Source organism: Lynx canadensis, chromosome B2 (genome assembly GCF_007474595.2).
Source record: "Lynx canadensis isolate LIC74 chromosome B2, mLynCan4.pri.v2, whole genome shotgun sequence".
Taxonomy (NCBI): Eukaryota; Metazoa; Chordata; class Mammalia; order Carnivora; family Felidae; genus Lynx; species Lynx canadensis.
Genome location: NC_044307.1, coordinates 142,740,519 through 142,766,477, shown reverse-complemented (window position 1 = coordinate 142,766,477; position 25,959 = coordinate 142,740,519). Strand labels below are relative to the sequence as shown.

The 25,959-nt window shown below is 44.4% G+C and overlaps 1 protein-coding gene across 1 annotated transcript in view; it reads right to left on the bottom strand.

Moving 5' to 3' along the window:
• Positions 1-25,672, bottom strand: part of SNX9 (sorting nexin 9) — a 125,216-nt gene extending 99,544 nt beyond the window's left edge. Inside the window, exon 1 of the mRNA XM_030316683.1 lies at positions 25,585-25,672. Within this exon, the coding sequence (XP_030172543.1) occupies positions 25,585-25,596 (12 nt within the window). The 5' untranslated portion in view covers positions 25,597-25,672. The remainder of the gene's footprint in view (positions 1-25,584) is intronic.
• Positions 25,673-25,959: the final 287 nt, after the last annotated feature.

Below are 25,959 nucleotides of genomic sequence, written 5' to 3'. Positions count from 1 at the left end.
AGACAGACAAAAATGTCCTGATAAACAGCAGGCAAACTTCAGCTTCAGAGAAGATGGGGTGTCAGGTACTGGATTTACTCTCCCACCTTAAGCAACTTGAACACTGAACAAAATATGTGAAACCAGTTTTCAGGCCACGGACACGGGACAGCCCAGGACTGTGATCTTGAGAGAGGGGGGCAAGGAGGTAAGCCTGAGAACTGCCACAGTGACTGTGGGCCACAGGGAGGGAAGGAAACCCAGGCGAAGCCTCCGGATGTCTCTGCCGTGAGGACTCCAAGATGGGACTGGGGGAGGGGGTGGCAAAGAGGGAGCAGAAACGGCTGCACAGAGACCGCGTTCTGGGGATCTGCAATCGGCACATGCATGCGACAAAACTGCCCAACAGTGGAAGTAAAACCACAGAAGCGGTGGGCAGAACAATCTCCTCCCAAGTTCACCCAAGGCTGGAGAAAGCTGGGGTTCCCACCAGCCATGGTGAAAAACCTCTGTGATACAGGGCACTGGGTAATTATTCAGACAGGTATCCCTTCAGTGGTGGGGAGAAGACAGTCCCAAAGGCTGACCTAGCTCATCGCATCCTACAAAACTTCAAGCAAGGATCAAAAGGATCTAACGGTTTCCGAGTAACTTAACTGCATTCCAGTACAAGCTCAAGAAGGTTTTGAAACATACACAATTCCCTAACACCCTTAAAATTCACTAAGTCTGACATCCAATCAAAAAATACCAGGCAGGAAATTAGACCCCAATGAGGAGGGGAAATCAATGGAAACTAACCCAGCAATGTCAACTAATTCCATTATCTGAGACAAGATTAACACTAAACACGAAATTAGTTATTGTACCTAGTAAACACTAAAAATTAAATATTGATTTTATATTAAACATTGATATAGAAGCACCTGGGTGGCTTGGTCGGTTAAGCATCTGACTTCAGCCCAGGTCACGATCTCACGGTTCGTGGGTTCGAGCCCCATCTTGGGCTCCATGCTGACAGCTCAGAGTCTGGATCCTGCTTTGGATTCTGTCTCCCTGTTTCTCTTCCCCTTCCCCACTCAGGAGTGTGCTCTCTCATGCTCTCTCAAAAATAAACAAACATTAAAAAAAATTTAAATGGGGGCGCCTGGGTGGCTCAGTTGGTTAAGTGTCTGACTTGGGCTCAGGTCATGACCTCACGGTTCATGAGATTGAGCCCCGCGTGGGGCTCTGTGCTCTCAGCTCAGAGCCTGGAGCCTGCTTCCCATTCTGTGTCTCCCTCTTTCTCTCCGCCCCTCCCCCGCTCATGCTCTCTGTCTCTCAAAAGTACTAAATAAACGTTAAAAAAAATTTTTTTTTTTAAATTTAAACGTATAAGCACTGTTAGAGCAATTATTCACAATAGCCAAAAGGTAGAAGCAACACAAGTGTCCATCAGGAGATGGCTAAACAAATGACAGTGGAGTATTATTCAGCCATAAAAAGGAATGACAGTCTAAGACATGCAAAGACACGGATGAACTTAGAAAAACGTCATGCCAAGTGAAGCAAGCGGATATAAAAGGACAAATACTGCACGACTCTGCTGACATGAGGCACCTCCAAGAGACAAATTCTTAGGCAGAAAACAGAAAAGAGGGTACCATAGGCTGGCAGGGGAGAGGCTGAGTTATTGTTTAATAACAACACCAAGTTCCCATTTGGGATGATGAAAAAGCTCTTTAAATAAGTGATGGTTATACAACATTGTGAATGTACTGATGCCACTGAATCCTATACACTTAAAAAACGGTTAAAATGGTAAACTTTATGTATATTTTACCACGATTTTGAAGATTATACAAATAAGTAATGGTGTACAATTGTGGGGGAAAAAATGAATGGTGCCCTGGTTGTACTTTTTCTTCCTCTTACGTAATTAGCCTTCTGTAGCTGACAGTTGGTACTAAGCCACCTTCACAGTGACCAGCAGCCAGCAGTGCTGGGGCTTGAAAAGTCAAACAAAGATATGCTCTCAAAGAGGTCACCAGAAGTCTTCAAGAATGGTCAAATACTTTAAACACAGTCACCCAACATTATAAAGCAGATGTGATACGGTTCACCACCAAATGTTTGCTTTAGGGCATTCCTGGGGGTTACATGTAAGTACTTGGCCTTGGCTCCAACTTCAAAAAGATAAAAAACAAAGAAAGAAAGGAAGGAGGAGGGAGAGGCCAAGAGAAAACTCCTTGGGTAAAGTACAAAGATAGTCTGCACCTGACCACCCCTAGTCACAATGGGACAACGCTCAGCAAGTTACACTTTCTAGCTACTCCAGGATTTTCAGCCTCTCCTGTCTCCTTCCCATTGGCATCCAAACACTCATGTCTGTTACATCTTTAAAAAGGAACAGAATCCTCCCTCAACTCCAAGGACTCCTTTGACCAATGCTTTCTCTTAATCTAAGAAATTTCAAGACAGGCGGTCCATGTTTCCTGTGTCTATTTCACCTGCTCCTCACTCTTTAACCCTCTGTAGTCCAGCTTTGCCACCTGGCGCCCCTGGAACAGCTCTGGCCAAGGCCACCTGCAACCTTCCCACCCGCAACCTGCTGGACCCTCCTTTCTCCTGGCCGCATCTGACACTGCGGTCTACTCCTTCCTGAAACATTTCCTCCCTCTGGCTTTGCACACGTGCCCACAACTTCCTCCTTGTCTGTTGTCTCTCCTCTCTCAGCCTTCTCGTGGAGTCAGGCCCCCTTAAAGGTGGAGGCAGGCCCCCTTAAAGGCTCGTGTTCCCCAGGCCCCATGCTCTCTTTACCGTATACACTCTGCCTGGATGACAACCACCCTGACGACTTCATCCGTACACTGATGAACCCCAAATCCATACACACCTTCCCTCTTTCTTTACCTAAGTCCCATTCACCTTTCAAGTCCCAGCTTAGATTCCACTTATGGGAAGCACCCTAAAAACCTCTGAAATTGGTCATGCACCCCTCCTGTGAACTGCCGGGGGTGGGGGGACAGGGGGCTGCACTCCTCCGTCACTGTATTTGCACCACACTAGCTTGGCTGGTTTACTTCTCTGTGTTCTCTACTACACTGTAGGTTCCTTCTCGGTCTTGTTCAGCACAGCAGCTGACAGCAGTCACTCAAATATGTTCGATGGATGAATTATTAACCCAGTCATCACAGCACAGCGGCTACCTCCTAACAGGTGTTTAGAACGTTTGAGCTAATGAATTCTCTGCCATTTCCAAATCTACCCAACCTCCTAATTTGGTGATGAAATTACAGAAAATACGCTGTTCTTGAGATGAAAAACTTCACTAGTCCAGGTGTGCTGTCCCAGCTAAAACAACCAAAAGCCAATATTTTAACAGGCAATCATAATCTCTTGAGTTTATAAGCTAAACATTTCTTTGCAAAATGTCAACATTTATCCCAAACGTTTCTTAATTGTACTTTCTTAAACTCTACCGTAATTTTGGGAGAGAATTGCCTGCCCCCCCCCCAATATCCTAGTTTTTTTTTTGCTCAACGCCGTCAGAGGCAATTCTCCTGGGATGCAATGGAGTCACTAAAGCCGATGGCCAGAAACCAGGCTGAAGCTAGATGGCGGATATGCATTCATTTTGTCATCAAATGTAACAGACAGTCCCTACTGCCACGCCCTGTTCCAGGCCCACACAGTGGTGAAAAGCTAACAACACGTCTAGCCTCCCTCAGAGTGTGTTAGTAGAAAGAGATGCCACTCAACACAGGGTAATTCCAGCTGGTGCTAAGGACAATGAGAGAAATTAGGTGATGTGATAGAGTAACAGGCTGGTGCAGGCTACTTTAAGGTGTTTGGGGAAAGGCACTTTGAGAAGGGGTCATTTGGGACCTAAAGAATGAGGGAGCTAATTGGTGAGGAACAGGGCCGGAGGACTACGCCCAGGTATGGCAGGAAGGACAGCAAGTGCAAAGGCCCTGGGGAAGTGCTAGGTCATAAGTGCTAAGTGTAACTAAACAAGAGGTCAAATGATACAAAGGAACGTTTACAAAAGAGTTTTAAAAATGAACACCTTATTTTTAGCATGACTTCCCTGACGCTTCGATTAAAAAAAAAAAAAAAAACAAGCATTCAGGAGACAAAAGGAAATATCATTTATACAACCTATGAATAAAATATACTGAAAACTAAATTACAGGAATCAAGCCCTATTAAAAACCAGAACAAAAGATGTTAGGTATATTACATCAGCTCCCCTGCTCCTTCCTGGGCCCAGGGAAGAAATTACTAATCTCGGCATGGTTTGTACGTGGCCTCAGTCCTTTTCAGCAATGCCCTCTCGGCAGCTCCTGCTCGCCTTCTCTGTCCTGAAGGCTCAATAACCAAAAGAGATGAAGTTTTTTAATAATTCATCTCTCATGGTCCTTCTCTTGTATTACATATTTTCCTGGTTTCAAAAAGACTACCCTGAAAGTAGGACTCATTTAAAAAAAGCCTGTTCCTAATGACTCAGGGTCCTTATCATAACCATGATTACTGTATAAAGTAAAAGACACTGAATATTTATTTTCTAGGCCTTAGCTTTCAAACGTGAAAAATGACAGGGTTAGACTAGATGACCTGCAAGTCCTTTTGGGCCTATTTAAAGAATTCAAGTTAAATATTTTACACCGGCAGCTTCTCTTACGTCGACCGCCTAAGAGTCGTGCTCTGAGACGCGACAACCTGTCCTCTTCCTCTCCGCCATCTGCTCGGCAGCCGTGCGTGAATGCACCTCCATCCTCGCTGGCCAGGCTGGTGTCCGGATCGGCAACGCCTGCTGGGAGCTCTGCTGCCTGAAACACGGCATCCGGCCTGACGGCCAGATGCCAAGTGACAAGACCACTGGGGGAGGAGCTGACTCCTTCAATGCCTCCTTCAGTGAGACGGGTGCTGGCGAGCACGTGCCCAGGCCGGTGTTTGCAGACCTGGGACCCATGGGCACTGATGAGGCTCACACTGGCACCCGCCGCCAGCCCTTCACCATCGAGCAGCCTCACGGGCAAGGAAGATGCTGCCAATAACTATGCCTGAGGGCGCTACACCATTGGCAAGATCATCACTGACCTTGTCTTGGACCGAGTCTGGAAACTGGCCAACCAGTGCACAGGTCTTCAGGGTCTCTTGGTTTTCCACTTGGGAGCGGAAGTTGCTGCCGGGTTCACCTCCCTGCTCCCTCCAACATCTATTGATTATGGTAAGCAGTCCAAGCTGGAGCTCTCCATTTACCCAGGCCCCAGGTTTCCATGGCTGTAGCTGAGCCCTCCAACTCCATCCTCACTACCCACATCACCCTGGAACACTCTGTGCCTTCACGGTTGACAATGAGGCCATCTATGACATGTCACAGAAACCTCGGAACTGAACACCCAACCTACACTAACTGATATGGAGGACACGATTTGACCTCACCGCCTCCCTCAGATTCGATGCAGCCCCGAATGTTGATCTGACAGAATTCCAGGCCGACCTCGTACCCTACTGCCACGCCCCTCTCGCTCCGGCCACATATGCTCCTGTCACCTCTGCTGAGAAAGCCTGCCTTGAACAGCTTTCTGTAGGAGAGATCACCGACGCATGCTCTGAGCCAGCCAACCAGATGGTGAAATGTGACCCTCGCCATGGCTTCCTGCCCGGGGTACCGTGGCAGCACGGTTCCCAAAGATGTCAATGCTGCCACTGCCACCGTCAGGAGGAAGCATACCATCCTGTTTGTGGACTGGTGCCCCGCTGGCTTCAAAGTCGGCATTAATTACCTGCCACCCCCTGCGGTACCTGGTGGAGACCCGGCCAAAGCAGAGTGAGCTGCATGCATGTTGAGCAACACCCCAGCCATTGCTGGGGTGCCTGGGCTCGCCCGGACCACAAGGTTGACCTGACGTATGACAAGTGTGCCTTTGTTCACCGGTACATGGGTGAGGGCATGGCTCCCCTTGACAGAGACTGTAAGGAGGTCGGTGCGGATTCTGTTGAAGGAGAGGATGAGGAATGAGAGGAACAGTAAACTCTGATCTGTGCCCTGAAGTCAACGTGTATGTAGCAGCATATCCTCATGCAATTACTGATCTTTGCTTTTAAACACAGCACTTTGTGGGGCGCCTGGGTGGCTCAGTCGGTTAAGCGTCCGACTTCGGCTGAGGTCGCGATCTCACCGTCCGTGAGTTCGAGCCCCGCGTCGGGCTCTGGGTTGATGGCTCGGAGCCTGGAGCCTGCTTCCGATTCTGTGCCTCCCTCTCTCTCTGCCCCTCCCCCGTTCATGTTCTGTCTCTGTCTCAAAAATAAATAATAAAATGTTAAAAAAAAAACTTAAAAAAAAAAAATAAAACACAGCACTTTGTTACAGACCCAAGCTGTCCATTTCTCTGATGGCTCTGAACAAAGGGTATCCCCTGTCTTAAATGAAAAAAACAAAAAAACTTTTTAAGTATTTCAAGAACCCTATTTAAAGTGAAATACAGAGATCTTTAAAATTAAACTACTCAAAATGATGCTTTTCCCTTCAACATGAATACACATACAACTGGGTTACGTGAGGAATGTGGGTGTCTGCTTTAAACCGCTACGTGGATGATAGGGCAGAACTCCTAACCAGGACTTATTTCTTTCAGTGGTTCCTCTTTAGGATAATGTGTCTTCTAGATTCACACAGCTGACATAAAACCACAAAACTAGACCTGGTTTTTATTGTAGCACAAGTGTAAGGCAGTAAAATAAGACTGCCAAAGTTAGCAAAATAAAACACAATTCGAAGGGCCAACTTGAAGTTTCGTATGCCAAAAACAGAAGAATGAATCATGCATGGCCAAATGAAGACAGTTAGACTAAATAGCAACCAACAGACAGAAAAAGTTTACAAATACGGGATTCGTAACATCTGAGATGGAGAAGACAGGAAAGCTTCTTGGCCAGGTCCCAACGAGGCACCTTCTATGGGGCACGAAAGGTGCCTCTGACCAGATCTCTGCCAGCTTCCTCTCTTTCCCCTCCCAACTGGTCCTTCCTGCAAATTAATAGCACAGCAAAGAGGGAAAGCCAAGTGGGGATGGACTAAGCCTCTCCAGCAGTGAGGCACTTTACATATGCCCGGATTTAACTTTCAAAATAGCCCTATGGTGGCGGTTGACTCAGCTTCGCAGGAGAAACAGCAGCTCACAAGATCACATACACTAAGGTCCTGAGGTCGAATGACCAGCGAGTGGAAAAAGTGGCATTTTACCCAGTTCTTTGCCGCGTTGGAGCCCCCGGGCTGATCTTCCTGCCATGACCTTCCCTCTCACCCAGCTGCCTGTACACACTATTGCAAGGTTCCCCTCAACACAGGCATCATTCACAGCAAAAAGTTCGAACGGTACCCCATCACCTAAGATCAACTTCAAATTCATTCCCTGGCATTCAAGATCCTCCACGATCTAAAAATCTAGGCCTCTCCCCCACTCCACAATACCAACCGCTCCCCCGCCCCGTGACTCTATTTCTCATCTGTGCCCTCTTCTTCCCTCCATACTGGATGCAGCCCCCCAGCCCCCCGCTTTTGATTAAGGTTTCACCCTCCCTCTTGTGAGTCAGGTAAGGTAACTCCGTGTCTACCCTAGCGAGTGATCTAGGCCTGAGGAGCCTAGGCCAAGGTCTCCCAGGGGTGGTACAATTCATATTTGGGCCAAGGGGAGGATGAGTCTTTATGTTGAGACTTTCCTGCACATCAGAAGTTTAACACGCCTGCATCATTACAGATGAGGAATCACAGCCCAGAGTGATTCATCTGCCTGCGGTCAAAGATCAAGAAAGTGAGCGCTGAAGCCAGGATTGTACCCCAGGGCTTTCTGATGGCAAAGCCTGGCCTTTCCAGCACCCCCAGGTGGCTCCTGGTTCTTGCTCAAAAATTCATCTACTGAATATCCAGTACAAATCACTCTACAGGGAGACGAACACCAGCAAGGAAGAGTCACTGTCCTCCAAGGCTAATGGGAAAAAGATACGGTGTGATCAAGAGAATGCACTAGTAAAACGAAGCAGCACAGTGGGCCGGGAGGCAGGCGCCAGCAGGGAGGGCACAAAACAGAGGCAGCCGGGCAGAGGGCGTTTCGAGCTTCAGTGAGTGGTCTGTAGCTTTCGTTTTCCTCTTGAATATGCTCTCGTGCAGCTGGCTTTTGTTTTTGTGTTTGATAACACTATGGAGGGCCTCAAGGACAGAGAGAATGCTTGACTTTCCTTTTTTTAATACCCTAGTCACTTCAGTTGTGGATTCCAGTAAACACAGAACACAGGCTAAGCTGAAATGCTAAGAAAGCTTACCATGTCCATCACCACTGGCAGAGGAGGTTTTTTTCATAGGATTAAGTCTACCCCTACTTCCAGGATGGAAGGAAAGGCTACTGCAGAAACTGTAAACTCTCAAGTTCCCCACACTTGTAAAATCTCTAAGTTTCAAGAGCTATACCATTCTCCTCTGTAAAATAGGAAAAAAATGACACCACATTACTTTAGTAAACTACATTTCGTTATTTTTTAGGTCACTGTCTAAAATCCATCTTCACTGAAAATGTCACAAAAGCTCTTCTCATCACTCACATCATGATAATGGCCCTACCGGACGCAGCTGGTCAAGGTACTAGACTAAGGAACAAACACTTAATTCATCATCTCCCGTCAATTCTCCTCTGAGCCCGCGGGAACCACAGTCCAAGCCAAGCAATCCCAGGTAACCAGCCACAAATTTCAACAGTGTGACTCATTAACAGGAGAGTGTCACGTAGCCTGTACCCTCTATGTCAACTTTCCTAATTTACGGGCGCTGTCTGGGCTCTGGGTGAAACGCGTGGCATCCTGAACTCGCATTTAGCAGGTTACCCCCTCATATACATACCAAGATGGTTCCGAAACCCGTTTATGTAGTTGTACTTATGGCTGTAGCCATGCAACTGAACTATTATTGCCTTTCACACAAGACTGTGACAAAGGAGCAATTGTTTCTAGGAAAATCAGTTGAATGTTTGGAGGAACAGTGACAAAAAGTTAAATTGCTAAAAACTTTACTGTCAAACTAATGCAGCTGAGGCAACAGGACAAATGGGAAATAATTTTTAAAAATCTAGAATTCTGTATCCACAATGCTTTGAAATTGTTTTTAAATTCTTTAAAAGCTCTTTAAAAGAAACTAAAAATGGAAATCCTAGGCAATGCATTCTGAGATTACACAAGATGGATCACTTGGAACTCCAATCAGACCTTGGTTTTCTATCAAAGGATTGGTAAGGAAATGTAGATTTATGTATTCCTACATTAAAACATGATGGTATTTTCTTTTCATGCTTCATCAACTTTTTAACCATCACCTGGAGGTCACTCTGATGTAATAAATGCCTCTATAATCCCATTCTTCCCTAATCCAAATCATCTTCCCATTGCTGGCACCACCCGAACCGGGCAGAAAGGCTTCGGAAAGGCCTTGTCTGCCGAGGATTCTGTTAAGGGCAGTGAGTCAACACGAGAAGAGCAACACACATATATATTCTAAAGCCTGTGGTATACTAGCTATACACACACTACTTATGACAAGATTTGTCTTAACACTGGCAGATTCATACAAATGCCAATCAATAATCATTTTAACTATCACCTAAGCATCCAGCTAAACTAGATGGCATGGTCTTTATCTGAATGCGTATCAAGCCATGCAAATAGAGCAAATTATTAATTTATGAATATGTTTACAACACTGTATACCATCAGACTGGATATTTCAAGATATTAAGGATTTATTCTCGAATTTTAAATGATAGGAATAATTGTTATGTTTTTATTTATTTATTTATTTATTATGTTTTAGATACAGAGAGAGAGCGCGCATGAGTGGGGGAGCGGGACAGAGGGGGAAAGAATCTCAAGCAGGCTCCACATTCAGCGTGCAGCCCGATCCCATGACCCAGGGATCATGACCTGAGCCGATATCGAGAGTCAGATGCTCAACCAACTGAGCTACCCAGGCACCCCTGTTATGGGTTTTTAAAAAGTCTTACTTTGGGAGGGATATACTAAAATATTTATCATGAAAGAATAAGTCTGGAATTTGCTTCAAAATAATGAAGGAAGGGGGAAATGGGTGAGGAAGGTTTGAGGGAAGAAAATGGGCCAGGAGCTGGTAGCTGGTGAGGCTGATAATGGGTATGGGGGGCGGGGGAGGGTTCACTGTACTATTCTTTCGTCTGTGTTTGGAATTTTTATAAATAAAAAGTTAAAAAAATACTGAGTCATGCCAAGGTATTATCTTTAAAACTCACAGACATGGAGTTTTAAAGGACAAATATAAAATTTCAGTAATCTATTGCACACCGCTCCTCCCTTCCCCCCCAAAATCACTAATGGAACCAGGAAAAGAATAAAGATTCATTGAATCTCAAAATCCTAAGCCAGGATGATGCCACTTGTTCTACGCTTGTGAGAACATTCTGACCCAATTCTCGGAGTTCCTGTTGCCTTCTTACGCTACTGTTCTCAAAACTGCTGAGGCCTCAGAAAGTCTGCTGCTTTAGCAAGTAGTGACTCCAGTCAGAGGAGGAATGTAGTTGGTTGTCATTAGTTAGAAATATTTTTTGTATCTGTCTAAAACCTGCCGGTCTGGCAATATTTCACTTACTGTCTGGGTGAACACCAGTGAGGTCAACAGGATGATGACAGAAGACGGCCAAACGAACCATCTTTTACTCCAACTAAGCAAGTGGCCAGATAGGTGTATGTATTTACTTTCAGTACAACCAGGAGACAGCTGAAAAGTCCTATCAGACAAAATCTAAAATCCAGTGTGCTTAAGATTTTTTTAATTTCATTTAAAAACTATTTTCAACGATGGGGCGCCTGAGTGGCTCGGTTGGTTGAGCGTCCAACTTCGGCTCAGGTCATGACCTCACGGTTTGTGAGTTCGAGCCCCGTGTCGGGCTCTGGGCAGACTGCTCAGAGCTTGGAGCCTGCTTCTGATTCTGTGTCTCCCTCTCTCTCTCTCTGCCCCTCCCCCACTCATGCTCTGTCTCTCTCTCAGAAATTAACATTAAAAAATTTTTTAAATAAAAATACACATATAGTTTTTTTTCAAAAAAGGATAATCTATCAGTCCTTTTGGAGTTCTTTCCTTTTTTGGCTTAAAGGTCACACAGAATTTTCCTAGTGGTACTCTAATTAGATACAATCAAGTTTCAAGAAGAGAGAAAGTGAACAGAGCATTAACTCCCCAGTTAGCTTTGGCCAATAGAGGCCAGCTCGATTCCAAAAAGAAAAAGAAAAAAAAAAAAGCCAGCGGTTTTAGGTCTGTTGAAAACGTGCCAGGGATTCACCTCGCACTGGGAATGAATGCCACCGGCCTCATCATCACCCATGAGGCCCCAGACCCGACCAGGCCCCCACGGCTCTTCCCGGCTCCGGCTGCCAGGCTGACCCCCGGGTGCTACTCCGGTGGGGAAACAGAGCTGGGGCCCCAAGGATCCAAGTGGCCTGCTCCCCACCTTCCTTCAGTTCTTTGCTGGAGGGTCTCCTTCCCCGGCCACGTCTAACGCTGTGTGTGCACGCGCTCATGGGCAGGTTCTCCACAGCAGAGCTTCCTCCTTCCCTTATTCCTTCTCCTCGCTGACCTTGTTTGTTGTCATCTCCTCCCCTAGACAGCAAGGTTCACGACAGCAGGGATTTTGAATTACTTCCTTCAAGGTTGTATTCCTACTGTTTCCGGCCCATGGTAGGTGCTCAACAATATACTGAAGGAACAGGGGGACATGGAGAACCACTACCGCGAGGATCCAACGAGATGTGCCATCTAAGAACCTAGCAAGCAGAGCTGCTCCACACATGTGGTGCTGTTCCACCATAGGGTTTCCAGCAATGTCAACGCACTTCTTGTTTTGTTTTTTTTTTTTAATTATTTTTAGTGTTTATTTTCGAGAGAGACAGAGGGTCAGTGGGGGAAGGGCAGAGAGACAGGAAGACACAGAATCCGAAACAGGCTCCAGGCTCCGAGCTGTCAGCACAGAACTCGACGCGGGGCTTGAACTCATGAACCGTGAGATCATGACCTGAGCCGAAGTCGGAGCTTGACTGACTGAGCCACCCAGGTGCCCGCCAATGTACTCTGTGATTTTATTCATACTTCTCTCCTTTCTGCCTCCAACATTTGGTCTTGTTTTTGATGAAAGGTAATTTACCAGAACTATCTTGTTTTGATGTATGAAAGGTAATTTACCGGAATTAACAAGGCTCACCAAGGCAATGGCAAAAAGAATCAAACTCAAATTGTCAGGCACCCCAATTTGGGAAGTTTATCCAAAGTTTTAGATAAATATGAAGGAGACGGAAAAGCTGATCACATCCACAAGAGTAACTGGAAATTAGAAAAGCTTATTTCAGCTCCCTGAATACAGTTAAGGTAGACTCTAGATCCTGGGGTCTAACAGATCTTAGTTTATACTCTACTTTTATAGTAATATGAATAACACCATTCAACCGTAACAACTATCTTTTGCAATAAGCCAGACACTTGGTAAGTCCTTTATAAGAATTTTCCCTTAATTCTTAAAATAATTTGGTAGAGATAATAGCTTTAAAATATAATTTTTTTCATCCTTAGGGATTTTTGTTTTCCTTATCTTTACTCCCACCTCCACACCCCCAAGTCAGCAGTGTCACTGCCTCAGCAGAGGGACAGGACACAGTAGAACACAACAGTCTTCCCAGCTGCGGGTTCCAAAGGCCCTAAGAACAGAGGGAACTCTAGGTCTACACCTGTGAGAAACACTGCACAGGAGAGACAAGGCAAGACCCGTTTCTGCCCTTGCCACTTCTGCCTCCAAAGCCTGGGGAAGATGGTCTGGGGTGGAGAAGTACAGGACAGAGTCTAGACGCAATGGAGAGTGCTGGAGACAGCCCACATCATAGTGCCAGAGCCCCGGGGAAACGGCAAATCGACCGGAGGGGTATGAACAGCTATATGTTGCATTAGGACAGAAGGTGTCTGAACTTTGCAGAGATGCGTGTCCCATGAGAGTGTGGCAATAGCAGAATGGTTCCAGTGTGGGGAGAGGCGGCCGGAGGGCAGGATGGGGTCCCCCCAGGCAATGACATTACAAAGGTATCTCCACCCTCAATTCAGCCGTGAGGCAAGAGAAGGAGGTCTGCGAACTCACAGATGATAGTTTCACTTACCCAGTAGAATTGACACGATGTGGTAAATTATTAATGAAAAATAAAGTTCTATTTTTTTCCACACCTGGACTGTGCAATGGAATTCACACTTGAGTTCATATGATTACTTGTATTTTACAGATGAGGGATCTGAAACATTAAGTAACTTTCCAAAGTTATGTAGCTGGATTTGATTGGGATTTGAGCCCAGACTCCCAATCTCTGGGCTATACCACTATTGCACTGAAACACATAAACTTCATAATCACATAAAACTGACTTTATTTGTTCACTGCATCTCTAATAGAAAACCCAACAAAATCTCTCTTCTAAAGATGAAACTTAAGGTAAAGCAAATACTGATAAGGGAAATGGGCTTTTATACAAAAGTCACCTTGAATCATAGAGGGATCCCAACAACCTCGAAATTAATTCATACATACATCCATCACCCCACAAACAACAGTAATTACACAAAAGCACAATTTATTAATACGCAATGCCACAAAGGTACTATGAAGTCATTAACATTTAAAAAAAATTTTTTAAATGTTTATTTATCTTTGAGACAGAGACAGAGCATGGGGGGGGGGGGGGGGGCGGAAGACGTAGAATCCAAAGCAGGCTCCAGGCTCTAAGCTGTTAGCACAGAGCCCAACGCGGGGCTTGGGGCTCGAACTCACGAGCAAGGGGTCATGACCTGAGCCAAAGTCGGACGCTTAACTGACTAAGCCATCCAGGCGCCCCAAAGTCATTAACATTTTTAAATGATCCATATTTTATTAATAACACAGCTGACATATTTTTAAACCATATTACAAATGTGAAGAAGACACCCAGTCTATAACAATGTTTGCTCATTTAAAGACCAAAGATAAATAAAGATCCCCTGAAAGCTCGCCAGCAGGGAATCCCTAATCTAGAATAAACTGGAGGTGTTGCAAACCAGGCATATAAAACACTCCAAATGTTTTAACTAAACTGCTAACCTGGAAATCAAAAGGAGATCTGTTTTAACCATTTTAAGACTCTGTCCACGACCACAGGGTTTTAGAAAGAGCCGGGTTCTTCAAAGTGGCTTAGTGCGGCCAGCCTCAGATAAAATTTTAGATCACAACCAGGGAGACTGAAGATGTCCGCTTTCTGTGAAACGTACTTTCTGTCCTGCAGGGGCAAGTCCCTAATAAAGAAGTCTTTAAAAGAGACCTCAAACTGAATGTGTCTTCGTTTATCTAACATTACTCCCTAATATCCTCAAGTAGAGGAACGACCCTCCTCCGTGTTCTAATGTATGTCCGAGTATTTAACTAGTTTTGATTTTTACTTGAAGTTTTCGAACTACGGTCTCTTTATTGGCACAAGTTCATTTTTACTCTTTACTGTCCAATGAAAGTCAATGAAGAAATGAGCGTCTCATTTCTGACTCCCAGCACTGTGCCCTAACTGTACACGGCATCTACATCCACAGCAGCAACTACAACATTCAGTTAAAGAGATTCAAGTGTTTTCGCCCACTAGACTAGAAATTCTTTGAGAGTGGAAGAATATACATGCATTGTGCACCTACAGTATTTGCAAGTTCTCAACAAAGCCTGTTGAATGAAAAACACACCCATGCACTTGAGTTTTGGTAGCACACTTAATATTTTCCATAAATATCCCTGGTATTTACGTATAATATTCTAATGTTAACCACAGACAGTAGGAAAATTAAATTTATTCCTTCTGTAACTAATAGTATATATTGTTTATGGATCCAACAAAAAGACTTTGGTGTAAATGCCAACAAAGATTTTTAAATACCTGTCTGGGTGTGCCTGAATGGCTCAGTTGGTTAAGCGTCCAACATTTGGTTTCGGCTCAGGTCATGATCTCACGGTTTCAAGAGTTCAAGTCCTATGTCTGGCTCTGTGCTGGCAGCATGGAGCCTGCTTGGGATTTCCCCCATCCCTCGCCTCCCCCCCTCGTGCTGTCTCTGTCTCTCAAAATAAATAAATAAACTTAAAAAAAAAATTTTAAACAAGTATCAGTCTGTACCATTCTTTTTTTTTTTTTTATCTTTTTTTAACATTTATCCTTGAGAGACAAAGAGCATGAGGGGGGGAGGGGCAGAGAGAGAGGGAGACACAGAATCCCAAGCAGGCTCCAGGCTCCGAGCTGTCAACACAGAGCCCGACGTGGGGCTCAAACCCACAGACCGCGAGACCACGACCTGAGCCAAAGTCGGACGCCCAACGGACTGAGCCACCCAGGCACCCCCCTCCTAGTGAATTAAAATTGTCATCATTATACAGCCACGTTAGGAACATACTATACAAAGCAAATAAATCTAGGCTGAATACTGTGAACCATAATGATAAACACAATTGTATGGCCTGTTTTTTAGCCAACTAAAAGCAACAGGGAAAGTTAATAACCAGCCACAGCCACCTCACCACCATAACAGAGACCCATTTGCATACAATACAAATGACCCATTAACACAACACTGAAAAGTTACTGAACACCACAAGCTGACAAGAAACTAAACAGTCTTTACTTGAGACTACTGATCTGATTTTCAGCATCACCTGAACCCAGTTAGACAGAAGAGTCCTTGAAACAAGAAACCATACTCACTGCTCACAGGTGCACTAGTGTGGCCCACCCGTTTTACAGCCCACAGATTTTAGGGATGAACCAAGAACACAACTCAGGTTCTGATTCTTCTTTTTCCATCTTCCACACAGTGGTTCTCAAAGTGTCATGCCAAACCAGCAGCATCAACATCACCTGGGAGCTGGCAGAAATGCATGTTCTGGGCCCCACCTCCTGAATCTGAAACTCTGCGAAGCCCAGCAATTGTGATTTAACAAGCTCTCTGGGTGGGGGCTGTGATGCAGCCAGGGTACCGCAGCTCTGCCATTAGTGCCTAAAACCTCAAAAACACGATCATAGCTCATAAAACATCCATATATTTCAGTAAGAATCCAATTTCTCCCTTAGATGAAAGCTTATTGTCACAGCTGTAATCTCTTTACAGCACAGATTGCTACTAAGGCAGAGAAGAGGGGAATTTGAGGAAAAATAATTAATACTTGCATTTTAGAGAACTACCTATTACTTTCACAATACAAACTACAGAAACAGACATGAGATATTTTTATTTATCAAAAAGGGGAATGTTACAGATAGAGCAGTCAATACTAGAAGTAGCTTTAAATATCGGAATTTTAAAACACAATCTCCATATTCTTTGGTATCATCTTGGCTTTAAATGATTAAGACAAATCAATATAATGTAACTACAGATCTCCGTAATCTAAAACCTACTGGATTTTCGAGGCTGGGGAGGCGGTTACAAGGACACTGAATGTGCTTCACTCACTGGGAAGGACAATCACAAGACAAAGTAGGTCTGACACACCAACGAAAAGGCTATAAAATCTTAAATTCAACTCTTGACTCTAAAATCTTATGAAGGTGAGGAACGTAAGGAAGTGAAGAAAACCAGTCCAGCCCACAGGAGGCTAGGAGCTCTGCTTCCTTCAAGCTCCTGAGGGAAAGGGCACCAGTAGGCTTTGGTTAAAAGTACGAAAGTATCTATAAAGCAGCAATTGTTAAGAACTTCAGTGCTGCTTTTTGGGAAGTTTTTAGTTATTTTTGAAAATTAAAAACCATACTTTCTCTCCTTTGGCAGAAGAAAATATAGTGCTTCAGGAAGTAAAATAAAATTTTTAGTTTCTATTTGTAATCCTGCATGCATTAGTATTTTTCTATTGAAGTGCCACTGTTTATAAGCATTAATTAAAAACACTTTTTTCATCTTACTATATACTTCAAAGCAAATTAAGAGAAGGTAGGTAAGTTTGGGAATCTGCTTTCAGGGCCCAATTAATGACAATAAGCTTTTAAATGGAAAAGAAAAAAAAAGAAAAAAAGAACCTGTTTTCCTCCTCATTACAAAAGCAACAAATATTCACTACTCAAAATCTTGAGAATTCAAAACAGGCTAAAAGATGAAAGAGAAGTTCCTGAGCGCAACCACCATGAGATAGACAAATAGTATTCACACCCGTATCTACATTTTCAAGCCCTCTTTCCTGAATCTGCATTGGAAAATATATTTAAACTGACATTTAACTGGTACATTTCACACAGCTCATTAATTTCTGACTGTCAACTCTCTTAGGCAAGGATCCAAATCTCATTCTTACTTCCAGTGTAAAAGAGGTACACAGACACTACTGAAGTACCTGCTGAATTGGACATTTGGGATCCTACAAGGCAGTCTGGACTTCCAGACTGTCAAATGTGTTCCAGAAGTATCTTAAAACTGACTGATGTAGGGGCGCCTGGGTGGCGCAGTTGGTTAAGCGTCCGACTTCAGCCAGGTCACGATCTCGCGGTCCGTGAGTTCGAGCCCCGTGTCGGGCTCTGGGCTGATGGCTCAGAGCCTGGAGCCTGTTTCCGATTCTGTGTCTCCCTCTCTCTCTGCCCCTCCCCCGTTCATGCTCTGTCTCTCTCTGTCCCAAAAACAAATAAACGTTGAAAAAAAAATTTTTTTTAAAAATTAAAAAAAACTGACTGATGTAATAGAATAAGGGCAAAAATTCACTCGATGAATTAAAGAAAAAAAATAGACATTTCAAGACTTCCGCTCCTTAGCAAGCCTTGCGGGCTTGAGAAGCTGCATCAGGAAGGAGCCCCCACTGTGCCCGGAAGAAAGCCTGCAATCCAGGGGCTATGACTTTGGTAAAGGCTCTTTGAGAGCGCGGATGAGGCCTTTCATGCTGACATCCCAAGTGCAGCGGAAGGACCTGGCTCTGAGATCCTTTGGAGTTCAAATGAAGGAGTCAGTGAATGATGAAGGGTATCAGCTCCCAGGATAAAGGTGCATTTATCACCCTCCTTAACCCTAAAGTTTATATGTCTCTTTGACACAAATAACCACTAACAGGTGATTTTGCATCCTGCCTCTACAGGTAATGACACTATATGACTCCATTTTCAGAGACTAAAAATAGCTTAGAAGAATTGAGTCATACTGAATAACACCCTCAAACACTGCAGTTACAATATCTAAAAATGAATAAGAAGAGCTAAATCTACCATGTGCTTTGAACAGTCAACAAGGGGGGTGGGGAAGCAAAGAAACCCTAATTGGAAAGTGAAATATGGCCACAGTCTGTTGTTTTGATAGCTTAAGGTTTGGTTTCTACTAAAATGCTTAACTACTTTGCTTTTTCACCTTTTTTCCCTCCAAAGAAGAGGTTAACGCTGTGCGTGCGCACGTTCCCTTCCTTCACTTTACAGTCTGTTATAAAGATGCCCTGACTCGGATTTTATTCCAGCACACACGGCAAGCCACCACCCCGAACCGCCCGCAGGCTGAAGCACTTAAGTGCTGAATAAAATATTAAAAGGAAAAGACGAGCACACACATAAATAAACACCTCTGAAAACACACCACTGAGTCAGCACAAAAGGAAAGGCTCTAGAGAGGTCACACAGGAAGGGAGTGCTTTCTCTCCTTGGAGAAAAATATGTGCTGAGCCACGATTCCACTCTAGGCGTCTCCTCCAAACCCTGAGTTTGAGACCCTGGAGACTCCGAGTTCGAGTCTGTGTGCTGAAGGCTACACAGGGGGAGGTAGGAAAGACTCCTGTGTTGAGCTAGACACTGCGACCCCAAAAGGACTTCAATATAAAGGCCAAAGAGAGAACCTATTGTTCAAAAGCGGACAGCAAGGAAACCTGTTTTTTTCATAGGCCTGGAGTACAGGAGTAAGGGAAATCTCCCCAGACATCTGAGGTCTGTATTTTTGCCACCAGCATGGCTGGAAGCACTGAACCAGGAGTGAGAAAGTTAGAGTGACCACAAGAATGCAGTGTCCCTGGGAGACCGGCATAAGCAAAGACAAATTCTCTCTGGAAGACCTTGTAACTTCGATCCGGGCATTAAAATTCCCTCAGATGAAATTCCAAGGAAAATGAGCAAATCACAGAAACACACACACACAAGAAAGAAAACAAGGCACCACGAGTAAGAGTGAGCAGAACCAGATGGATGATTAGACTTCAGATACCAGAACAGACACAAACTATAAATGTTTAATATGCTGAACAGAAGCTTAAAAATGAGCTAAGAATGAGACTATTAAGAATGACCAAGCAGACTTGAAATAGAACCAAATATAATTTTTATTTCTTTATTTATTTTTGAGACAGAGAGAGATAGTGCAAGCCAGAGAGGGGCAGATAGAGAAGGGAAGCCACAGAATCTGAAACAGGCTCCAGGCTCTGAGCCATCAGCACAGAGCCTGACGCGGGGCTCAAACTCACGAACCGCAAGATCATGACCTGAGCTGAAGATGGACGCTTAACTGACTAAGCCACCCAGGCGCCCCATGGAATCAAATATAATTTCTAAAAACAGAATATAATTGAAATAAAAGCAATGGATAAAAGAGTAGATTATGCCCAAAGAAAGAAAAAGTAGTGAACTGCAGGTGAGAGCCAAAGAAATTATCCAGAATGCAGCACAAAGAAAACACGGCAGGTGGAAAGTAAAGAAGTTAGAGATGTGCTGGACCTTTTCGTGCTAATTAGAGCTCCAGAAAGAGAAAATGGGGAAGAGGGAATATTCATGAAATAACCATCTCTGGGAATTCTCTGCAACTGCTCTCCCCACTATGCAGCCATTAGCCACATGAGCCTATGTAAGTTAAAATTTAAAACACAGTTCCTTAATCGCACTAACCACATTTCAGATTCTCGTTAGTCACATGTGGCAGGTGGCTACCATACAGGACTGCACGGATGTAGAACATTTCCATCATCCTAGAAAGTTCTACTGAACTGCATTGTTCTAGATCTACTAAAATTCCCATCCTCGGACCCGACACACCCGGTAAAGTTCAAGCTGTGTATATACAATTCACACATGGGCACACTAAGGTAAAACTGCAACGTACTGATGATATGTACTAATTAGAACTGCAATGTACTAATGATATAGGGAAGGTCTTAAACAGGCAGATCATCTTAAATGGACATTAGACCGCTCACTTCTTAGAAGGAACTCTGAAAGCCCAGAGAATAAAGGCGGATACTACCGTCGAATATGCTGAGCTAAACTGTCAACCAAGAAACCTATCTTTCAAGCGTAGGGCAAAATACATTTTCACACATAAATGATTTGCCAACAACAAATCTTCCCCAATGGAAATTCCAAAGAATTCATTTTAAACAGAAGGAAAATTATCCCAGAAAGGAGTGAAATGTAAACAGAAATAGCAAAGATACAATAAAATCTGATTAAATCTAAATAAACATTAACTATGTAGAAATAAAAATAATGTCCAATTTTTGGTGGAAAAGAATGACAATACTGGGCAGTAGCTGACTATATTGGGGGACATGATTGGAGTTATATATCTTAAGACCTTTTTGTAATTCAAAAGGAGGGCAATGATATTGAGTAACTTCAGACTTTAACTTAGAAATGGTAACATACATGCTTATGATAACCACTGGAAAAAAAAAGTGACATATAGGACAAACCTTCCAAAAAACTGAGGTCAAGAGGAGTAAAATAAGAGGAAGGGGGGAAAAATCCTCAGTCAGTCCAGAGATGGTAACCAGAAATTCAAACATGTGAGCAAACACAAATAAAAACAGACAAAACTCTAGCCACAAAGATCACCAGACTAGATAAAAAGGTAAAATTCAGCTATAGGCTTTTATATACCAGGCAAATATTTACCAAAAGAAAGCTACTGAAACCACATGAACTTCAGACAAAATTGTCTTTATGAGAAAACATACTACTAGAGATAAAGAGGGTCCCTTCATAAGGATAAAAAAAGTTCAAAGCACCTGGAAGAGGATACTAATTCTAAACTTAAAAAAAATTTTTTTTAACTTAAAAAAAAATGTTTATTTATCTTAGAGAGAGAGCAAGCAGGGGAGGGGCAGAGAGAGAGGGAGTCAGAGGATCTGAAGCAGGCTCTGTGCTGATAGCAGAGAGCCTGATGCGGGGCTTGAACTCACCAACCGTGAGATCGTGACCTGAGCACAAGTCTGACACTTAACAGACTGAACCACCAGGGCACCCCTAAACTTCTTAAATTTCTTAAATCCAGCATTTTAATATCTCCATCAAGTAGACAACAGATCAGCCAGATACAACAGATTTTGTAAGGAGGCACATGTGACCAGTATAATAAATTCAATCTAATGGACATACACAGAATACAAATATATACATCAATTAGCAGATATACATACTCTTTTCAGGAACAGATGGCACCTTTATGAAAACAGACTACAGGACAGATACAACGGTAGCCTCAACAAATTTTCAGGTATGGTATTACTAGCAATCAGATTCCCTGGTCACAATGCAATTAAGTTAGAAATCATTAACAAAAAGGTAAATGGGAACACCCTATACTTTTGGTAATCAAACACATTTCTAACAACTATGGATTAAAGTCTCAGCAGTATGAGGTTTGTTCCAAACACCTGAAAACATAAGAACCAATAAAACTGAATTATTCGATTTCAAACACATGCTAGTACCTACGCTGTAGATGTGTATTGTCCATTGTGGATGTATACTTAAAAAGGGAAAGTTTACTAAAACGCAGTGAACAAGAAAGACAGTTTACTGCTGAAAACAGTTTTCTTCAGCCATTACTTATGTCACTGGAATATCTTTTACTCTTTCAAACTGGACAGCAAGGAACCCAGGCAAGAAAATTCAACATTCATTCGTGCAGTAACAGTTTATCAAGAGCCTTGCCTGTGCCAGTCACAGAGGATTCAAAGTGAGGAAATACACACAGACCCAGCCTCCTGGGGCTGAGAGCTTCCTACAGGAGATGGTCACTAGACAAAATCACAGGTAAAATGGCAGCCCAGACACACAACGTCACCCTGTAACAGAGGTCAGGGAGATCAGGAAAGGCTTTCTGGAGGAATCATTGCTTTGAGCTAAGACAGAAGGTGTTAAAAAAAAAAAAAAAAAAAAAAAAAGGTACCTGGAGGGAAGAAGCCAGAGAACAGCATTCCAGAAAAGAAAGGAACAGCACAGGCAAAATTAAAAAGGTTTAGGTGGGCAAAGGAAAACTATTAATTTTCATATAGTCAATATAGAAACGGTGCAACAGAAAACTCCGCAAAAATTTTATGCTTCCTCATCTATTCCTTCCTTAATAAAAAAGTGGTTGACCTTTTTACTGTCAGAATTTTTCTTTGACTACACAAATACTATCCAGATATTCTATTTAGTAAGACCCTTAAAAAATTACGTACACAAAATTGAATAGTTAGCATTTTCTGTACAGTTTTTAAAAATAATCAAAACCAACTTGAATCCTTAAAGCTCTATTAGGAAGATATTTCTATTCTTCCACTCAAAGAGGTTTTTGCTCAGGAGACATTACAAAGTATGTTTTCTGCTGTTCTCACTAATGTATATCATGGAACAGTCCTGAGCAATTCACTCATTTCCCACCAGTATTTTCAACACTTCGCACCCACTTAATTCAACCAGGTAAGCACGAGCACAAATGTTTAAATATTGGAGCTAGAAAGTTGGGGGTGGGAATCCTCAGGGACTCTCAGAATCTTGTTATAATGATTACTCTTAAAAGTGATTATGTAAGCACAAAAGGAACCAAATTAGTTACCAAAGGTTAACTCCGACACGGAAATGACCGTGTTATAAGGCTGCGGATCAACTTCCATCAACTATTTTCATGCTTCTTTTGATACATATGGGCAAAAAAAGAAAAAATTCCTTTCTCATGACTTGATATATAAGACTTATTTTACTCCTAAATCCACCATATGACTGTGATAAAATACAACCCTCTGAGGTTTCTAGTAGAAGCCAAGGCTTAAACACACATATTAGCCCTTCACTGTATTTGTTAAGTGAGATAAGACTGGACTCAGAATAATGTACTTACTTAACAACTGAATTCAGCATCCTCCTGTGTAGCGATTAGAAACAGAGAAGATAATCTCTTTCTAATATGCAGTTACTGACTAACTTTCTTTGGCAGTGAAGAACTGCCCCAAGTTTTTCTTCTAAAAGAGAATTTCTTTCTACTGGGAACATACCAGTGGATTTTGTTAAAAAAAAAAAAAAAAATCACGACAGTTCAGAGATAACTGCATCTTGGGAAAAAACACTTAAGAAGAATACAAAAGAAAATTATATTTGCAGACAACTAAAGCCATTCTCTGGTAAATTCAAAGGGAAACGCAACACCACCTCACCCACCCAGATGTCGTGTTTGTCATTACTTAAGGCTTCTAGCAAGAGCCTGAGCGCCCCGTGAGTCTCCGATTCCCTAAAAAGTTAGAAGTCATTACTTAGCAAGCTACATTCTCACCACCTACCCAATTAAAGAAAGGGAAGGAAAAACCCCAAACTACTCAGATGTCTGCAAAGGCAGGGGTGTGGCTGCAGGGGCGAGAGGAAACCAAGGACAACTTTCCTCTCTGGCAACAATGAAAAAATGACCCTGGTTTGACACAAGAATCACTAGGAAGTAGCAAAACCAGAGAACTGGGGTAGGGTCCCCTTTTAACAAGTGCTTCTTTGCTCCTCCTTTCTTTTTGAGAATGGAAGTGGCTTGTCATCACGTAAACATGGTGCCTGCCGAATGCCATGTGGAATAGTGATTAGAAAGGTGCAGGACAGACAGACTTGGAATCATGGGAATTCGCCTCGAGTAGTGGAGATAACAAAGTAGGAAGTGCTTACACATGCTTTAAGGCTTGGTTTAGTGAGGACACGTGCAAGTCAAGCTTACTACAAGAACCACTGTCCTTTTTCACTTTATAAAAAAAACTCAGTTCAGTTTAATCAAACCAGTTTCATTACCTGGGTCCCACTGGAAGGAGGGGTACGGGTAACATGCATCAGCAGATCAGAGTGCAAAATACCACAACACTGACCACCAGTGAACACAATCTACCACAAACAGCTTTTCAGGTTGCAAGATGAATGCAAAATAGGTCCGGTAATTGGTGATTTCTGGAATGGCTGGCAACAAACCTCAAAATCAAATCTCCTTAGAAATCCTTGGCTTGAGCTTTGTTTTTAAAGAGATCAACACAAAATTACATATGTTAAAAAGGTAGCAAGTTCTAAGACATCTAATAAAACCAAGGAAGAGTGCAGCCAATAATGTATTAACAAGCAGGTAATTATTTCAGTAACAGCAGACAACAGGTTCCCCGGAGGAGAATCTTTTTTTCTTTTTTAAATAAACACTGCCCATAGTGTCAGAGCACAAAATGTAACAGACTGAAGTGACATCAGACAATCTGATCTTTCTAAGGGATTTCAAAATTTTTATCCTTTCCTAAATTATCCTGGAATCCAAAACAAAAACCCAACAACAACAACAAAAAACTAAGGTTTTCGCCAACCCAAAAGAAGCTCGGAGATTTCAAACATGAATATGGAAGAGGGTGCTGATGCTGTATAAAAGTGACATCACGAAAACTATTTGCAAAAGTCAAGCCATTCCTCAAACCACATCACTAGCTCTAGGAGGGGTCTCCTACCAGTAGTGCCCTATTCAGCGACTGTGACTTTCCCAGCTACTACTTTGCATGAAGAGCTAAAGAAAACGCCCCAGAAAGAGGCGGGGGGAGGGTGGCTTCGACACACTCAGGTAGCAAAGGGTGACCGCTAATTCCACGAACAATACCCTGAAATAAGCAAACCACTACTCTTGGCCAATTACCAAGATCGAGCTAAAGTTCCACCACGTAATTGGGGCCTGGGCCTTTTTTTTTTTTTTTTTTTCAAGCAAACTCGTTACTGAAAGCACAGTCATTTCCCTCTCCGTATTTTATTCACGCTGGAAATACCATTCAAACTGAAAAGGTAGCAAAACAAAAGGAAAAAAACAACAACAAGAAAAACGAAGGAAGTGGAGGCGCGGGGCGTTCGGTGTGCGGGTTCCGTCCGCGACAGCACTGGCTCGCGGGCCGTCATTTGAAACGTCCAGTCCCGTCCGCCGGGGCTCGGGTCCCCCAAAACCGGCCCGCGCCGCTGGGGTCCCACCCTCCGGCGCTTCTCGCGGCGGCGGCGGCGGGCAGAGGACGCCACTCAGGGCAGGACCGGGGTATCCCGGCGGCCGGACGGCTGCCCCAAACGAGCTCCGGGGCTGAGGGAACTTTCCCTCCCTCCGGCCCAGCCGCAGCCCACGCTCAGGCGCAAACTTTGCAGACGCCGCCGCTGGCGTCCGGGGTCCCGCCCCGCGACCCTCCCGCGCCGCGCGCCGAGCCCCCGAACGTCCGCGCCCCGCGTGACTGGGCCGCGCCGCCGCCGCCGCCGCCCGCGCCCCCGGCCCCGACCCTCCCCCGCGCCGCCGAGGGCCCCAGCGGCCGGCCGGCCGGGCCTGCGCCGCGCGCCCCTCACCTTGGTGGCCATGGCGGGCGGCTCCCCCGGCCCGGGACGGCCGGCTCCTCTCCGGCGCCGCGGCTGTCGGCCCGAGGCGGGCGGGCGAGGGCGGCGGCGGCTACGGCTGGGCCCCGGCGCTGCGGCGGCGGCGGCTCCGCCTCGGCCCCGAGTCTCGGCGCTCAGGCCCCGCCGCTGGGCGCTCGGCGACTCCGGCCGCCGCCCGCTCCTCCAGTTCCTGAAACTCCCCGGCTGCGCGGCCCCCGCCCCTGCCGGCCGAGCCTCCCATTTACCGCGGCGTGCGCGGCGCGGCCGGCGGAAGCGCGCCCGGTGCCCTCGGCCGGCCCGGCCTCCTCTCCCACTTTCCGCCCCCGCCCCGAGCCTCCGCCCGGCCCG